At 38.2% G+C, this 14,949-nt stretch overlaps 4 protein-coding genes across 5 annotated transcripts; 1 reads left to right on the top strand and 3 right to left on the bottom strand.

The window, feature by feature from the left end:
• Positions 1 to 2,410: 2,410 nt before the first annotated feature.
• LOC125577164 lies at positions 2,411 to 4,709 on the top strand. Of its 2 annotated transcripts, none has more exons than XM_048738128.1 (5): positions 2,411 to 3,169; positions 3,655 to 3,819; positions 3,914 to 4,012; positions 4,093 to 4,227; positions 4,323 to 4,709. In XM_048738128.1, exons 1-5 carry the CDS (start codon positions 2,609 to 2,611, stop codon positions 4,455 to 4,457), a joined length of 1,095 nt encoding a protein of 364 aa, XP_048594085.1. In that variant the 5' UTR covers positions 2,411 to 2,608; the 3' UTR covers positions 4,458 to 4,709. The 2 variants fall into 2 exon arrangements, with proteins under 2 accessions (XP_048594085.1, XP_048594084.1); XM_048738127.1 differs by having other exon boundaries at positions 2,411 to 3,175.
• A 107-nt stretch (positions 4,710 to 4,816) lies between these two features.
• Positions 4,817 to 8,973, bottom strand: LOC106387648 (nuclear poly(A) polymerase 1). The gene is made up of 12 exons (XM_013827553.3): positions 8,280 to 8,973; positions 8,113 to 8,190; positions 7,924 to 8,031; positions 7,650 to 7,712; positions 7,397 to 7,558; positions 7,102 to 7,215; positions 6,951 to 7,013; positions 6,525 to 6,854; positions 6,287 to 6,451; positions 5,354 to 6,208; positions 5,200 to 5,267; positions 4,817 to 5,110 (listed from the first exon to the last, which is right to left on the bottom strand). The coding sequence occupies exons 1-12, from the start codon at positions 8,373 to 8,375 to the stop codon at positions 5,071 to 5,073; spliced, it is 2,142 nt and encodes a 713-aa protein (XP_013683007.2). The 5' UTR covers positions 8,376 to 8,973; the 3' UTR covers positions 4,817 to 5,070.
• A 387-nt stretch (positions 8,974 to 9,360) lies between these two features.
• Positions 9,361 to 11,888, bottom strand: LOC106362018 (cyclin-dependent kinase D-3). Its single transcript, XM_013801836.3, has 7 exons — positions 11,663 to 11,888; positions 11,183 to 11,481; positions 10,987 to 11,095; positions 10,431 to 10,556; positions 10,062 to 10,297; positions 9,724 to 9,981; positions 9,361 to 9,622 (listed from the first exon to the last, which is right to left on the bottom strand). Exons 1-7 carry the CDS (start codon positions 11,765 to 11,767, stop codon positions 9,574 to 9,576), a joined length of 1,182 nt encoding a protein of 393 aa, XP_013657290.1. The 5' UTR covers positions 11,768 to 11,888; the 3' UTR covers positions 9,361 to 9,573.
• A 1,335-nt stretch (positions 11,889 to 13,223) lies between these two features.
• On the bottom strand, positions 13,224 to 14,620 carry BNAA08G22810D. The gene is made up of 4 exons (XM_013801835.2): positions 14,315 to 14,620; positions 13,980 to 14,162; positions 13,836 to 13,895; positions 13,224 to 13,741 (listed from the first exon to the last, which is right to left on the bottom strand). The coding sequence occupies exons 1-4, from the start codon at positions 14,462 to 14,464 to the stop codon at positions 13,451 to 13,453; spliced, it is 684 nt and encodes a 227-aa protein (XP_013657289.1). The 5' UTR covers positions 14,465 to 14,620; the 3' UTR covers positions 13,224 to 13,450.
• Positions 14,621 to 14,949: the final 329 nt, after the last annotated feature.

Raw genomic sequence — 14,949 nt, 5'->3', positions numbered from 1 at the left:
GACTTTCCTGGAAGTCGTCCAAGTAGTCTTCTCACTTCCTGGAAGTCGTCTGAGTAGTCTTCTCACTTCCTGGAAGTCGTCTGGGTAATCTTTCAGCAAAAGACTACAACAATCTCAAAATCTTTTAAACAAAAGACGAATGACTTACAGTTGGAGAATATATTGTCCGAGAAGATATGGTCGGAGAAGATGTGGCCCCAAGCCGTTACAGATCTGCAAATCGAAGGGAAAAGAAGAATCAATACTAAAATATTTAGGGTTTTTCCGGCGGCTAAACGCCTTAATACATGAGAAATAACATACCGGCGGCGGAGTTTGGCAAACGAGATTTCAGATCTGAAAAAAAGAAGCGGACGGTCAGTTTAAACTACGAAAATACTCTACGGCATGAAGGAGAAACGAGATTCGTCGTAATCGGAGAGATTACCGGCGAAGATAACGGCGGAACACGACCACGGTAGGGTTTTCGTCTTATCGCCTTCGAAATCGCCGTTGGAGAGAAACGGCGCTAGGGTTTCGTAAAATTGTGAAACAGTGAAAAAAATAGCTTTTATATGTCCGGTAAATGATCCGGTTAGGTTAAAACGTACATTGGTAAAATTAAAGGTTCGGTACGATGTGGACGACTGAAATATACGTCGTCCGTGTAAATTATTCAACAGACGACCGAAATATAAGTCGTCCACACCCTAAACATAACCCCTAAACTTATTTATCTAATTAAACACTTCATAAAATCAAATCAAACTTGAAAAGTGTTTACTATACACAGAAATAAACACATATTGGTGAAAACTAATTTTTGAAAAAAACATTTTAGTTTTCCAAGATCTAACCCTAACAATACATACAATACTACAACATATGTTTGCCAAACTCCTAAACCAAAGAATATAATGATACACTACTTCCACTCATCTATCTTCAAAACAAATCAATTTTATCATATCTTAATTTATATCACTTAAAACTGTTTATAATTACTTGATTTTTATTTTTCACGCATCAAAATATTTTTTACAAGATTTATAAATTATTTTTAAAATAAGCTGGTACCAGACGACTGAAGTTTCAGTCGTCTAGACGACTGAAGTTTCAGTCGTCTAGAAGACTGAAGTTTCAGTCGTCTAGACGACTTCCAACAATTCAGACGACTCAGACGATTTACTGGGGCTATATTCGTAAAAATGGCTTCTGTTTTTTTGTTTGGTCACAAGGGACTGAGCTGTAATTTCACTAGGCTTTTAGGTTAGTTTTGCATTTGATTCAAGTTTGGGTATAGGTTTGGGATTAAAATCAAGTTGTGGGTTAGTTTTGGCAAAAACCCCTATTATATTTTAGTTACTAATAAGTTTCAAGTGTGATTGTAAGTTTAGCTAGTGATAAGCAAGTATTTGGTATGTGGTCTACTACACAAATCAACCAATGAGCCACATCTATAGACTGCAATTGTTTTGTGGATTAAGGGAGTATTACCCATAGTTTAAACAACAAAATTCAGAGAAACAGGACAGAAACAAACGTAGATTAAGAGAGCATCATACTAATTTCAATGATTTTTCTTAAACAATTACTTAACACACCTGATCCTTGGCCACTTCTCTTTTCTAATGCTTGTCCTTCGTAAAATGTAGATAGCATAGAATTAGAAACATTGGCTAATGTGATAAAACAGACGAGTCGCATCTAAATTCAGTTTCAACTTTCAAGTCATCATAGTCAATTCTGGTATACTACACATCTTTGTGGGCTTGGCTTATTATACTCATAAAGCTTGGGTATAACAGCAGCACATCTTTGTGACGCCCAAAAGGAAAAGAACCAAACTTGTAATGGGCTTTTATATGTGTAGCTTTGGGCTCTCAAAGGACAATTAGGTCTATACGTTACAAGTCATCATCATAGTCAATCTAGTGATAATTGATTCTGACAAGTCTGCCCTTTTATGAAGAAAAAAATGGAAACAGATCTGACAAAGGGACAAAAGCTACATAAGACCTTTCCCATTTTTACAAGCAAGCATCAGTTTCAAAATTTTAAAACTTTTGGATTGATTATTTTTTCATTAAAGAGAAAAGAAGCAAAAACATTAAAAATAAATCCCACAAAATAATTAAAACCCACTAAAAAAAATACTCAAATTACCTCAAAATTTTCATTTTATTTTTCCAAATTAACCAGCTCGTATATCCCATAATCATCATTACTAGTTTTGTAGTATATGCCATTTTACATATCGAAATCAATATATGCATGTAACAAGTATATTTTTGGTGTAAGACGTAACATTGCATATACTATTTCTGATCAAAGTCATATAATTTTCACGAGAGGTGCGTGAGCTAATTAATATTGTTTGGAATCATACTAACGGCTGTAAAACAAAAGTTGAAGAAGACAAACAAAAATCACGTTAATATTATATTTGAAATATTGTAATCATTATTCGTAATATACTAAATATAAATATATATTTATTTGTATGATCATCACTCATCAAGCTTGAAATCATTTTCACTCATCTTTCTTCCCCGCGCCGAGTATCTTCTCTTACCCCACACATTTGCTTTATCTCTCTCTCTCTCTCTCTCTCTCTCTCTCTCTGAGAATGTCGTCGACAACAATCGGCGAACACATCAAACTCCGACGAGCTAGGCACCAAACCATCCGCCACAGCGCCGCCGACGAGGATCCGCCGCTGACCCACGTCGTCCCTCCAATCTCCCAGCCCACTCGCTTCTGTAACTCCGCAATGTCCTCCTTCCTTCTCCTCCCCACTTCCTCCAACGAACCCGCAAAGAAGAAACAGCTCGGTTTCCCTCAAGCTGCGTCCTTTCGTGGGATGAACTGCACCGCAGCAGCAGCAGCTCACGAGGTTTCTGTTCCCTCCGCGATTCGCTCCTCCGCAGATTGGGACAAGAAGAAGAAGAAGAAGAACAAGAAGAAGAAGAAGAAGAAGAAAGGAAGCTATGAAGATGGTTCGGTTCGGTTCTTAAGCGAGGCTAGAGACGTCGATGGCAGCGGCGGCTGCGTCGCGGTTCCGGATGTTTGGTGCGGTCCGGGACTAGGATTCTCGACGGATGCAGTGTCGGTGGATCCTCCGAGAAGGAATCTCCCGTCGTCGCGTCGCAAAATTGACGTGGACAAGAACAGTTCGAACCAAACAGAGGTAAAGGTGGTACCTTTATGTTCTTTATATCTAATTGCAAGTCAAAGTTTGAGTCTTTTTTGGTGGTGTGTTTAGTTTATTACATTGATTTGTCTCAGCGAATAGTTTCGGTTTAGGCAGAAACTGTTTGGAGTGGTTGGAGCTATTAGTCGTTGTAGCATCCCTATGCTGTTGTTGCTGGGGACCATGCTAGTTTATAAAATGTGTGTGTGTGTGTGTGTGGTTTGGATTCTCTTTAAGACAAATCACAAGGGTCTACTTTGGTAGAGTGATTTTTCTATTATTAGTCTTTGTTTATGATGAAAAGATAATATCTTGTTTTCTTGTGTGGTCCTCTTGGGTTTTGATATAAGCAAATAAACAATTCAGAAATGAGATCTCTAGTGTGGTCCTTTTGTCTATAGCTTGGTTGGAGGATGGAGTGTTTGCATGGTTTAGCTTTATGGTTTGAACATTAATAACACAATGTTTACAAATGTCTGCAGGGCTCTTCTGTTCTTACCAGGCGGTTTACCAATCAAGAATCTCATTCTCACGCTTTCATGGGCTCTGATTCGACGTTTATGACATCCTCTCACGTTGAACCAACCTTGCTCTCGAGTAGGTACCATGGCCATCTTCGGCGCCCTTACCCTGATGATCTTACCGAGGTAGAATGTTAAAGATTAAATATTAGTGACTAAGTTACAGAACCATGCAGCTAGTGTAGTCATGTGTTTTTTTAAAATATGCTGTACGTTGCAGATGATGATGCTCAGGAATGGTTTTGTAATGGGAAGGACAACAGATTCGCTTGATCACTTCCACAGCTTGAGGCTTGACGTTGATAATATGTCATACGAGGTATGTTTCTCAAAAAATGAGAAAAAAAAAGCTTATAGTTTCATCTTCTCAACTTTATTATTGTGCTTGGATCTACACAGCAACTACTAGAGCTTGGTGATAGGATTGGTTATGTGAATACTGGACTAAAAGAGAGCGAGATACGTCGTTGTCTTCGGAAAATCAATCCATCCGTATCAAACACTCTTGCTGATAGAAAATGCAGCATCTGTCAGGTAAAACTCCTGATTGACTCGATCCATTTCATCTCAATATGATCATGAGTTTCATAATGCTGTTTCCTCACTGATGTTCATGTTGGTGGTGACAGGATGAATATGAGAGAGAGTGTCAGGTTGGGAAATTGGAATGTGGACACAGCTTCCATGTCCAGTGCGTGAAGCAGTGGCTATCGAGGAAGAATGCTTGTCCTGTCTGTAAGAAGACAGCATACGTCAAGCCTTAAGAGTGAGTTGTGTGTCTTGTTTAGTTTATGATATCCTATGTCTCTTGCAGTTGCTGTATAGAACCAAATCATCTTATTCTTTATTTCATGCGTGTTGTTTTGTGATTTAGCAGTCAGTTATGCGAGTTTCTTCATCTTGTTTTGCTTTGTTGGGGTTTATATGATTGAAATACTATTTTATAGCACTTGTGAGAACAAGAGTTTGTGATTGTGACAAGGATTCTGCAGCTTATAATTTTTTTTTTCTTGTTATCATTTCATCTTATACTAGTCTTTTGGGCATACATCATGATATAGCAAAAGAAATAACTTAAGGATTTGATAAAATCAAAGTGAATATAAGAAACAGTTGTCACAAGGATACTTGAAAAAAACATCATGACTATTGACCAAAACCAAATACTATAATAGTATGTCCATAGACATAAACACTGCATAAAAAAATCTTCAGATTCTTTATCAAAACGAGTGTTACATCGAGCTAAGTATTTAGGAATTGCTTTTGACATCTAAGAAAAGCATATAAATATAAAATCTTCTTTTACATAAAGTAGGAAGAAGCCTTCATCAACTTAAGCTCTGAGATTCTTGGCAATGTAGGGAAACACCATTATTACTTGCCGTTGGTTTTTCCTAGAGACGTGAAGTTCAATCTGCGAATGATCAGACAACAAGAAGCAAGCAAACGTTTGTCAAATCCCATAAGCAGATTCAAACTAAGTAAATAAACACAAACGCTTACTTGATTATCGGTTTGCGCTGTTGCACTGAAGCTCTATGCATCACCTCAGGCTGTGGCATTGGTAGAACCTGTAAGAAAAGGAAAAATCAGACAAGAACAAGATCAAGAGACCACCTTAAAGTATAGAAATCAACTAAAAAGAGAAAAAAAAAACCTCGAGTTCTTCTACTGCTTCATTGGAGAATGGTGAGCCGTTTGAAGTATTGGTCTCGGATGGAAGTATAGTTGCACTAGCCGCCAAGAATGTATCCTTATTTGAAATCTGCTCAATCACTTGGTTTCCAAAATCAAAACCGTCTTCAAGCTCCTCGGTTTCTTGACTCCGAGCTTGAGGAGTGGCTATCTTCTCTATTGGATGACTCTCTGTTGCATCCTTACTGAAAACAACAACACTCTCTGGTGGATCCTTAATGACGGGGTCAGATTTTCCGTTTGTACAACAATCTTTCGGAGGACTAGAGCAAACGGATCCACCAGATGGATCCGGGCTCCCGCCTTCACCATTCTCTACAGGCACTGAAACTGAAAGGCGTTTAGAGTTCTTTAACTGATCAGTGAGCGTCTCATCGTCTCCCCGTTTTCTCTTCTTCCCATCTCCTGAACTGTTAGAACCACCTTTACTTTCAGAACTCGCTTCATTAGTAGTAGTAGCAGTAGCTGCACTCGCTGTAGAAGTAATCCTGTTCTCTGAACGGCGTTTGCTGTCCCATGTTCCTTTAGAGGCATGTGAAGGTCTAACTCCACCAGGAAACACAAAGCTAGGGATGCTTCTCCGCTTTATATGGCTGACACCAATCTCCATCCCGGGAATCCACAGCATGTAACCGTTAACTGTGTGTTTAAACTCCTCAACTGTTCTTCTGATATCGAATTGCTCGCCTTCTGCTGCTGGAACTCCTTGTTTGCGCTGCAGACCCATGAAGTAAGAGCAATGGAGTGGCCTGGATGCGTCTTGATAATCATGTGTATGAGGATGGCATTGCAGCATGTCATAAGTATATCTCTCAATCTAATAGTACAATGTAAAATAATCAGTGATTCCTATACAAATTTGTTTAATATCATCTGAGAATAAACAAAGTGTCACCTTTAGTGTAAGCTGTCTGAGACGTGACTCAACCCAGCCTTTCCATTTCCTTAGATCATCTACATTTGCAGCAGAAATGTCAATCTGAAGATAGTTTTTATAAGCTTCAAAGAATGCAAATGGCTCAAAAAGGGTATCCCAGTCAGCTTTGTTTGCCTCCATAGCCTGCAAGACATCAGACGACAGTCATAATGACTCATCAATTAGCATAGAAGCCTTAGGACTATCTAACTCTTACCTCACATATATCTTTGCCTCTCTGAAACTCTCCCGTCATAATCCTCAACGTACTTGCAGAGACGTTATAACTGGAGTTCATACAAGGATAAGCGGGAGTAATGATGGGCATCATGTGCAACCTGTCTTTTGGGTTTCTTCTAGGATCCCAAACTTGAAGACCGAAGGATCCTCCATCAATAGAACAAAGAAGGACAGGGTTTGGCCAACGCCATTGAGTGTAGACCCTAAAGAACCGAGACGCTAACATATTTGGGAGTGCGTTAGGATAAAGCTGGCATATCCGAGCTACGAGCAACGCCCAGTTTATACCACCAAGGAATCCAGAGACCTAGCATATTGTCGGAGAAAGACTTGACATAAGTAACATGATAGTCACTAAATATGAAATGGAAGTAAAAGGGTTTTAGAGAAGCGTTATCCATACATTAGAGTATACTCCACGTCGCTTGGCCCAAAACCTCATGCATCTTAATGTTGTCCTAAAATTCTGCTTATAAATAAGAACATAGAATCCGAATTAGGAAGCTTATGGATGGATTTTGAAAGTTCTATAAAACTAAGAGTAAGCACAAAACCTCAATGTTAGGAACCAAACGCAAGATCTGGTCAGTGACTCTACAACCATTGAGACTTCGAACAGTTTGCTCATCAGCATTCTGTAGAATGGAATCCTGTGATATATCTAAGTCCTGTACCATTAACATCAGGCAGGGAACACATTTAAGATTCTTCCAGTACCATTAACATCAGGCAGGGAACACATTTAAGATTCTTCCAAATGATCCACTCATAACATCCGTTCAAAACCATGAACATATTGAAAACAGCATGATATATTATTAACCATAACAACAATGACATAGAAAATACCTTAGGTATAACCCAGAGTGGAAGTTGTGCATACAGAAGATCTATAGAAATTCCATTAAGTTTGAATCCCATCAAGGGAACATGAGCATCAGGTACAGGGTGCAGCTCAGTTACTTCAGGCATTTCGGACAGCATCCTTTGTAGCTCACCAAAGAAATCACCCTATTGGCAATACAAAGAAGAAGACTGAAGTTAATAAATCTAACATAAGACACATATAGGCCAACGTATAGATGCAAGAGGTTAATAGTACTTCTCTAGTTGCATGTCTAGGCCCCACACATAAAGTGTCTATATCAGCACCAGGTCCATGTACCTATTTGAGCAAGTAAAACAAACTGTTATTGGAACACTACAAAAGAGCATGTGAAGATAATTTATGCTACTTCCTACACAGGAACATCTAAAAACAACAGAATGAAAACACAGACTTTCACCAATTCACCATTTATCCTTTCACTCTACACCAAAGAGTTCAAAGTACAAAAAGGAATGAGTAAAACAAAGTTAATCTTCTAGATGGTTACCCCTAGCCGATAAGAACCGAAAGTAAATATCTCTGCATTCGCCTCATGAAGCAGCTGATCATTCAACCCTTTGGCGCGGCTGATCGTCTTAATCCATGTTTTTACAATCTGCACACATAACAAAGAAGACCTTACCATGGATTTGTTACAAACAACAATGAAAAACCCATAAGCACAATTTCTTCTAACCTGGTCTAGTCTCCCGAGAACCTCCTCCCTTCTAACAGCTTCCTCCTTCCCTTCATACAGTCCAACATCTTGCAAATACTGAACAACCAAGTAACAAAGATACAAGTAAATTCAACAAGAAACTTATAGCATAACAAAAACACAAGCTTTTAAGGTATCACCACAACCTTCTCAAGCTCTCGGGTCTTCACCACATCAAGCTCCGTTGGTCCTCCCAAAGAGATAGGTTCTGTAATACCATACCTTTGCTGGACATTAGCCATCAATCTTACTATGTTCTTTCCTCTCTCCTTTTTTTTTAATCTTATTTTTTTTCTCTCAATGGTTCAATTAGATTTCTACAACATAAAAAAAAAATTGATCTTTTTTTTTTTGCCTCAACTATGTTTTGCCTGAATATTTAGAATAATGTAAACTGGGGGAGAAGATTACAATGGAGAAAGTAGTTGTGATCATACAAAATACAAAATGAAAGCCTTTGCTAAATCAAAAGAAAGCAAACAAAAACACAATTGAATCATACAACAGTAGCCAAACGAGTCGGAGAGCTCTTCCCAGCCTAATCCGAGCGATGGGTATTGAGGGAATAGCAGAAAGTCTCGTCCTTTCGAGCACCCGGCGATCGACGTAGACAGAATCCGGCAATCGGAGATGATCTCAGGCGTAATGATTCTCGGCGAAAAACAACCACTCTCCACCCCGAAACGATTATCAGGGACGACGCAATCTCGCGGGAATCTCTAGCCCTACAGGGAGGGGAATTGGATAATCTGGGGAGTTTCTAGGTTTTCGTCGCGACGTATCTCACCCTTCTTCTCGGGCCACATTCTTATAACCAACCGTGTTCCTCACCCTGACCCGATTTTAGATCCGCTCTTCAAATTTAATAACCCGACCCGTTATTTATTTTAACTGTCTATTTTAAATTAAAAACAAATATAGAGAAAAATATAGGTTGCTATAATTCTCAAAGTTGACAAGGAAATGAATATTTAGAGAGAATCAGAGTATGGTGTTCATTTCAACCAATACACCATGCTCTGTGACACATTACATAGCATATAATAATCCACTGTTGTTACATACAGTGATCATAGGTTATTGAATCCAACAGTAACACACAAAAGAAACAAAGATTTGAGGCTATGAAATGTCTCTGTGTCTTATATTTGAGGATGTCGCTGGTTCAGTTATACACTTAGGGCAGCCATTAGAAGAGAATAAATGAGTTGGGAGATTGAACAGAGGTGGTGCAAGAGTAGAGAGCTTTATAATCATATAGTACATGATGATCAGTTTACAATGATGAAGCAAGTAGGACAACGAAGTATTATCATTGTGAATTAAAAGGGGAAAAGAATAAATCGCCAAATTAAACCAGCAACACTAAAAATGACAATCTAACAATGTTGTGGTCTCACCAAACTGGAGGAAAGGTAAGAGAACGTGGCAAGAACATTACTATTGGAAGTCGAGGTCGAGCTTCCTCTTCAGATGAGATCTATCCGCACTACACAATGAACAGGAAGAAAACATATTCAATCTTGAGGCTGCAAAAACAACAGAGACAAAGGTAGTAGTAGTACGGTGAGAGGCAAGATCTATTTTTACCTGGTGATGGTAGGTCGGTTTGGAGGACGCTCAGCAAGGATGGTGAAATCTAATGACATGGGTGCTTGTTGATCCTTGTCAACTTGAAACTTCATACCATCAAGCCTCCCACGCTCCGGCATTACTCTTCTAATCTTACGTGGTGGTGATATCACTTTAATCGCCTCGTGTTTACCGTAAGAGGCTTTACCTTCCTGCTTTCGAACTGGCTTCGGGAGCTTGGCAGGATCAGTAGGAGAAGGTGCAGAAGTAAAGTACCTAAAAATAACGAAAGCAAAAGGTGTGAGAACAGAACTAGATATCCTTTGGCTATAATATAGGTGGTGAGCTTTAGGCACCTGTGTTCTAGAGCCTGCTTAACGGAAATTCTAGCCTTTGGGTCATACGTAAACAACTTGGACAACAAGTCGAGAGCATCTTCACTAACTGTTGGGAATAAAGAACGTAGAGAAGGTGCAGGGACAAACTGATACTCTACGTAATCAGGAAGGTTTTTCATATCAGGCCACTGGTCCGCTTTTGGTGTCCCAAAGGCAGCAAATATTTTGCTTAATTGATCGATATCACTGTTTCCCTGCGACGAAAGAAAATCGCGTATGTGAGCATACAAAACAAATAATACTAAAGAAGTAATAAGTAATCTGACTGAGAGAATTAGATCCAAAGAGATGAATATTGGACTAAGTTTAGAGTAAAGATTATTCAACCTGAAGAAATGGTCTGCGTAGCAGAAGTTCAGCAAATATGCAGCCAGCAGCCCAAACATCAACTGCAGCACCATATTGTTTAGCACCAAACAAAAGTTCTGGTGCTCTGTACCATCTAGCAAACACCTGCGGCATCATCAGATATATCAAGATATGAAGACAATGAAACAAGTAGAAACAACAGGAAACAAGTGCGCATCTATTGTGATCTTGGGTGTTCAGTGGAAAGTAAAAAGGAATAAATAGCTAAGGTCAAGGTTTTGGTTAAATAGCGACTGCTCCATCATGTAATATGAATTAAGACTGTTTAATACATGTCACACTTTGGATTATCGTAGTCGAAAGCAGAAATCCATTATAAGAGATGACAAGAAATTTCATCAATTCAGATATTAGTATACAACAAGAGTTTCCAAGACTTCAAAGCTTCCTCATACGTCAACACAACTACTTGAATCAATTCATATAAGCTTCATTTTTCTACAAGGTAGTGTTACCCGAGCAATTATGTTATACTACAACCAAACAAATAAATGGCAATGCCAAGAAACCATACCTGGTGGGTAAACTTACGATCCGGACTACCAAATATACGTGCCAATCCAAAATCTGCAAGTTTCAGCTGTCCATCAGGTCCAATCAACAAGTTATTTGGCTTCATATCCCTGAAGTCAAACGACACATAATGAGTCCTAAAACCCAATCACCATTAGATAGACCAAAGAAAGCTGCTTAGGATTATAAACAAGCACCTGTGCAAAACCCGTTTCTCGTGGCAATAAGCAAGTCCTTTCAGCGTCATCAGAAGGTAAGATTTAACGTCGGCAGGTGAGAGGAATACGTTTGAATCTCGAATGACTCCTTCGAGGTCAGTCTCCATGAACTCAAACACAAGATGCAAGTTCTGTTTGTGAGGAAACGCATCAATCAAGAGAATAATATGTGGATGCTTTAGCTCTTTCAGCATTTTGATTTCCCTGAGAGCAGTGATGTTCACACCTTCCTTGTGTTTACCAATCCTTATCTTCTTGATCGCTACTGTTTCTCCCGTCTGCACAAACACAAGGTTGCCGAGATCCAAAATCAAATGAAAAAGTTAATAACTTGCAAGCCTAATTGAACACCCAGAAACTAACCCATCACGATTCTCAAACATTCAGTATTACCCAACAGATCCAAAACCCTAATTCCATTGGCGAATTTGAAGAAATCAGGAAAGGCGATTTAGGCACCTTAGTGTCAGTGGCTTTGAAGACGACTCCGTAAGTACCTTGTCCGAGGACCTCTTGCTTGAGATACCTATCAGCAACTTTCTTTGGCTGCTCCATCTCCGCCATTTCGCCGGAGAAATAAAGTAGCCGTTGGTGGTTGGTGGTGTCTGTAGAGGCAATCGGCAAACCGAGGGAACGAAACGACGCCGTTGAGTGTATGTATCTATACAAGATCCTATTGTCATAATTACCTTAGCCTGCCCTTTACTTCACTAACATTGCATGTTTCATTAAGGGCAATTAAGTAATATTAATAACAAATCTATATTGGATCATTATTTTTGGATCCAGCCCACATCAAATCTCTCTTGGGCCATTTGGGCCTATTAAAAAATCAGATTCAATTCTCACTTTTTTTTTCCTTTGGGCCATTGAGTCCAAGTTCAAATAATTTTTTTTCAACTATTCTTAATTATTATTTTTTTCTTTTCTTAATATAATTTAAGCATTCATAAAAATAATTGAATTTTTTTATTGAAAAGTATAAATCTTTATTAAAAGTATATAATTTTTTAATTAAAATATTAACCCCATGATAAAATTAATTTATCAGAATTATACCAACTTAATTCATTAAAAAATAAAGTTTAATTTTTTAAACATAAATAGTCATTTAAAATGAAATACGATAAATAAAGATAAAATTTTTAAGTCTTTTATAAAATAAAACACAAATATATGAAAATGTGACATTTACTAAATATTTGTCAATTGAAAAAAAAAAACAAAAAAAAACCCGCGCTTTGAAAGCGCGGATCAAAATCTAGTTACTTTTGTTATTTACTTAGCTGGAGAAGTGGGAGACTGCGCTCAAACAGTATAAATAATTAATAAAGGTAATTAGGCATGTGGGTTCGGTTTTCATTCGATTCCGGTTCGATTATTTCGATTTCGGTTTTGGTTTTTCGGATAGATATAGAAACCATTTAGTTATCTATGATATTCAGTTCGGGTCCGGTTTGATTATTTCGGTTTTTGGTTCTGTTCGGTTTCTGGTTTTCCGGTTAATTTGGAACAATTGGAAGTAAAAAACAATTTTCTTGGGACTTTGAGTAAAAATCGGGTCATTCAAATAAATTTTAATACTTTGGATAAAAAATATTCAGATAATTTAATTTTCTATGATAATTTGGATATTTTTAAATGTTTTAGATAAAAAATATCTGGATATTTAAAAAGAAATTCCGGTAGTTCGGTGTATAAGCGATATGTTTGGAATATTTTGTATTTTTAATATCAAATATAATTAATAGTTTTAGGTACAATATTTTGGATATTTTGGTACCCATTTGGTTTTCGGATTCGATTTTTCGGTTATAGAAATATAGGAACCGAAATAATTAATATTGTGTAGGTATATAAATTATATTTCGGATATTCAGGTACCTATTTGGTTCACGGGTTCGATTTTCAGTTATAGAAATATAGAAACCGCTCGGTTATTTTTGAATTTCGGTTCTCTTTCAGGTTCGTTTCCGGTTTGGTTTTCGGTTCTCGGTTTTTATGCCATGCGTAAAGGTAATACACTCCAAACGACATGTTTTGTTCGAATTAAACACAATCCAGTTTGTACAAAACCCCGGTTAAACCAAACTGAAAGAGCCCATGAATTTGTCCTACCACAACCTTAAACCATCCGGGTATAGTTTACATTACAACATTGCAGATGACTCATATTGTGTATCATTCACACATTCAAAGATTTTTACAGGGAAAGTATTTTTGAGAAGAAGAAGAAGAGAGTGATCATCATGAAGCAATGCGGCGACAACGACACCAGAAAGCTGTACCACCGCTTCTTCCGCGAGCAACAGCTATTTCTTCATCGACATAAAACCAAATGAAGAAAGGGTCTTTGTTACTCGGCTCTTCCTCTGCGTCTTTCTTTCCCAAACCGATCTTTATAGGATCTAAAGGTCCAATCTTTATGCGTATCTGTTCGAAGATGAAGGCTAGGATACGGTTCTTCCATGAAAACTTTCCTTCGAAGGTCAAAGCTCCTAGTGGACCAAGATACACCCCGTTCTCTATTCTTTTCCCCTGTTACAAGATTCAAATAAAAGACAACTGTGTTGCTATTACTTCCAAAATGTATAACATTTTGATGGCGAGCATATAAAGGAGGAGGCCTTACCGCAGCATCGAATCTCTGAACAGCGGTTAGAGGGAAATAACGACCTTTCTTCAGTTTCTTCTGCACGGTCGTATAACATAAGATCACATGTCAGTGATATCAAGACTGTAACATTATAAGACATGAATAACTATTGTAATAGACCTCGGCAGTGAAGATGAGCATCCATGTTCTTCCAGGGGACTCGGATCCACCTAATGTTTCGAGGAATGGTGATGGATCAACCTTAGCCTTTTCGATAGCAGAGAAAGCAGCTAAAATCTCCTCTGCTGCAACCTTCCGAGTTTTTGCAGCCGTTTTTAACACACTCACGCTCTCCGTTACTTCCTACAATCCCCAAAGTTCAAAATAAATAAATAAACATTAAAAAAACTCTATCCAAAAGTGAAAAAAAAAAAACACTTGGTGACCACAAGTAACTTCAACAAGCTGTGAACTTTGTTAACCAATAAAACAATGAAAAGGCACAAGGAGAGTACTTTGTTAGGGATTTGACTCTGTGCCGGTGGAACAATCTCGTTCCTACCGTCGACGGCTGATCTCACCAAAGGTAACCTCTGGGGACGACTAAAGACGACAGAAGAAGAAGAAGATGGGGAGAAAACCCATGAAGCTGGTGAGAGCATCATCGTAGTACCTAACAAGGTTCCTGCTTTATCATTCTTCTTCTTTTCCACATCGATTTTACAGACGGACCAAACCAGAAAAAGGAAAAAAAAAAAAAAAAACACTAGAGCTGGTGTCTATTGTGGACCACCAGTTTCATTTGGCTAAGAAAAGCTTTCAACTAGACTATTTCTCTCGACCGTTATCTCGATATCGTACCACTGGTTTGGTATTAACCATAACGCCGCGCACTGCTTTATTCTTACCATTGGTTTGGTATAAGTTGGTAATCCTTATCCGGTTTAATTTGACTATGGATCAATTAACCAGTGCAAACCCCAAAACTGCATCACTCAGGTTGCATGGAGCAGGAAGAAACATAAAGTAACAATTAGGCTCCGGCTGGTGACCTTTTTGGGAACACGAGGAACAAATAGGAAATGAACGTATAAGAATAAAATTGCAGGAGTGAAAAGGAACGCTTGTTCCTTATCAAATTTAATAAGGA

The sequence above is a fragment of the Brassica napus genome, chromosome A8 (assembly GCF_020379485.1).
Source record: "Brassica napus cultivar Da-Ae chromosome A8, Da-Ae, whole genome shotgun sequence".
NCBI classification, from domain to species: domain Eukaryota; kingdom Viridiplantae; phylum Streptophyta; class Magnoliopsida; order Brassicales; family Brassicaceae; genus Brassica; species Brassica napus.
This window is presented reverse-complemented; position numbering and strand designations above follow the sequence as displayed.

Coding starts and splice junctions, on each gene's coding strand:
- LOC125577164 (XM_048738127.1), top strand. CDS start 2,609: ATGTCGTCGACAACAATCGGCGAACACATCAAACTCCGACGAGCTAGG. Junction 3,176..3,654: donor CGAACCAAACAGAGGTAAAG/GTGGTACCTTTA, acceptor AAATGTCTGCAG/GGCTCTTCTGTTCTTACCAG. Junction 3,820..3,913: donor ACCCTGATGATCTTACCGAG/GTAGAATGTTAA, acceptor TGTACGTTGCAG/ATGATGATGCTCAGGAATGG.
- BNAA08G22810D (XM_013801835.2), bottom strand. CDS start 14,464: ATGATGCTCTCACCAGCTTCATGGGTTTTCTCCCCATCTTCTTCTTCT. Junction 13,896..13,979: donor TGCTCATCTTCACTGCCGAG/GTCTATTACAAT, acceptor ACGACCGTGCAG/AAGAAACTGAAGAAAGGTCG. Junction 13,742..13,835: donor TTCAGAGATTCGATGCTGCG/GTAAGGCCTCCT, acceptor ATCTTGTAACAG/GGGAAAAGAATAGAGAACGG.
- LOC106362018 (XM_013801836.3), bottom strand. CDS start 11,767: ATGGCGGAGATGGAGCAGCCAAAGAAAGTTGCTGATAGGTATCTCAAG. Junction 11,482..11,662: donor TCAAAGCCACTGACACTAAG/GTGCCTAAATCG, acceptor GTGTTTGTGCAG/ACGGGAGAAACAGTAGCGAT. Junction 11,096..11,182: donor GAGAAACGGGTTTTGCACAG/GTGCTTGTTTAT, acceptor GTTTGACTTCAG/GGATATGAAGCCAAATAACT.
- LOC106387648 (XM_013827553.3), bottom strand. CDS start 8,375: ATGGCTAATGTCCAGCAAAGGTATGGTATTACAGAACCTATCTCTTTG. Junction 7,014..7,101: donor GTTTGGTTCCTAACATTGAG/GTTTTGTGCTTA, acceptor ATTTATAAGCAG/AATTTTAGGACAACATTAAG. Junction 6,209..6,286: donor TCAGACAGCTTACACTAAAG/GTGACACTTTGT, acceptor TTGTACTATTAG/ATTGAGAGATATACTTATGA.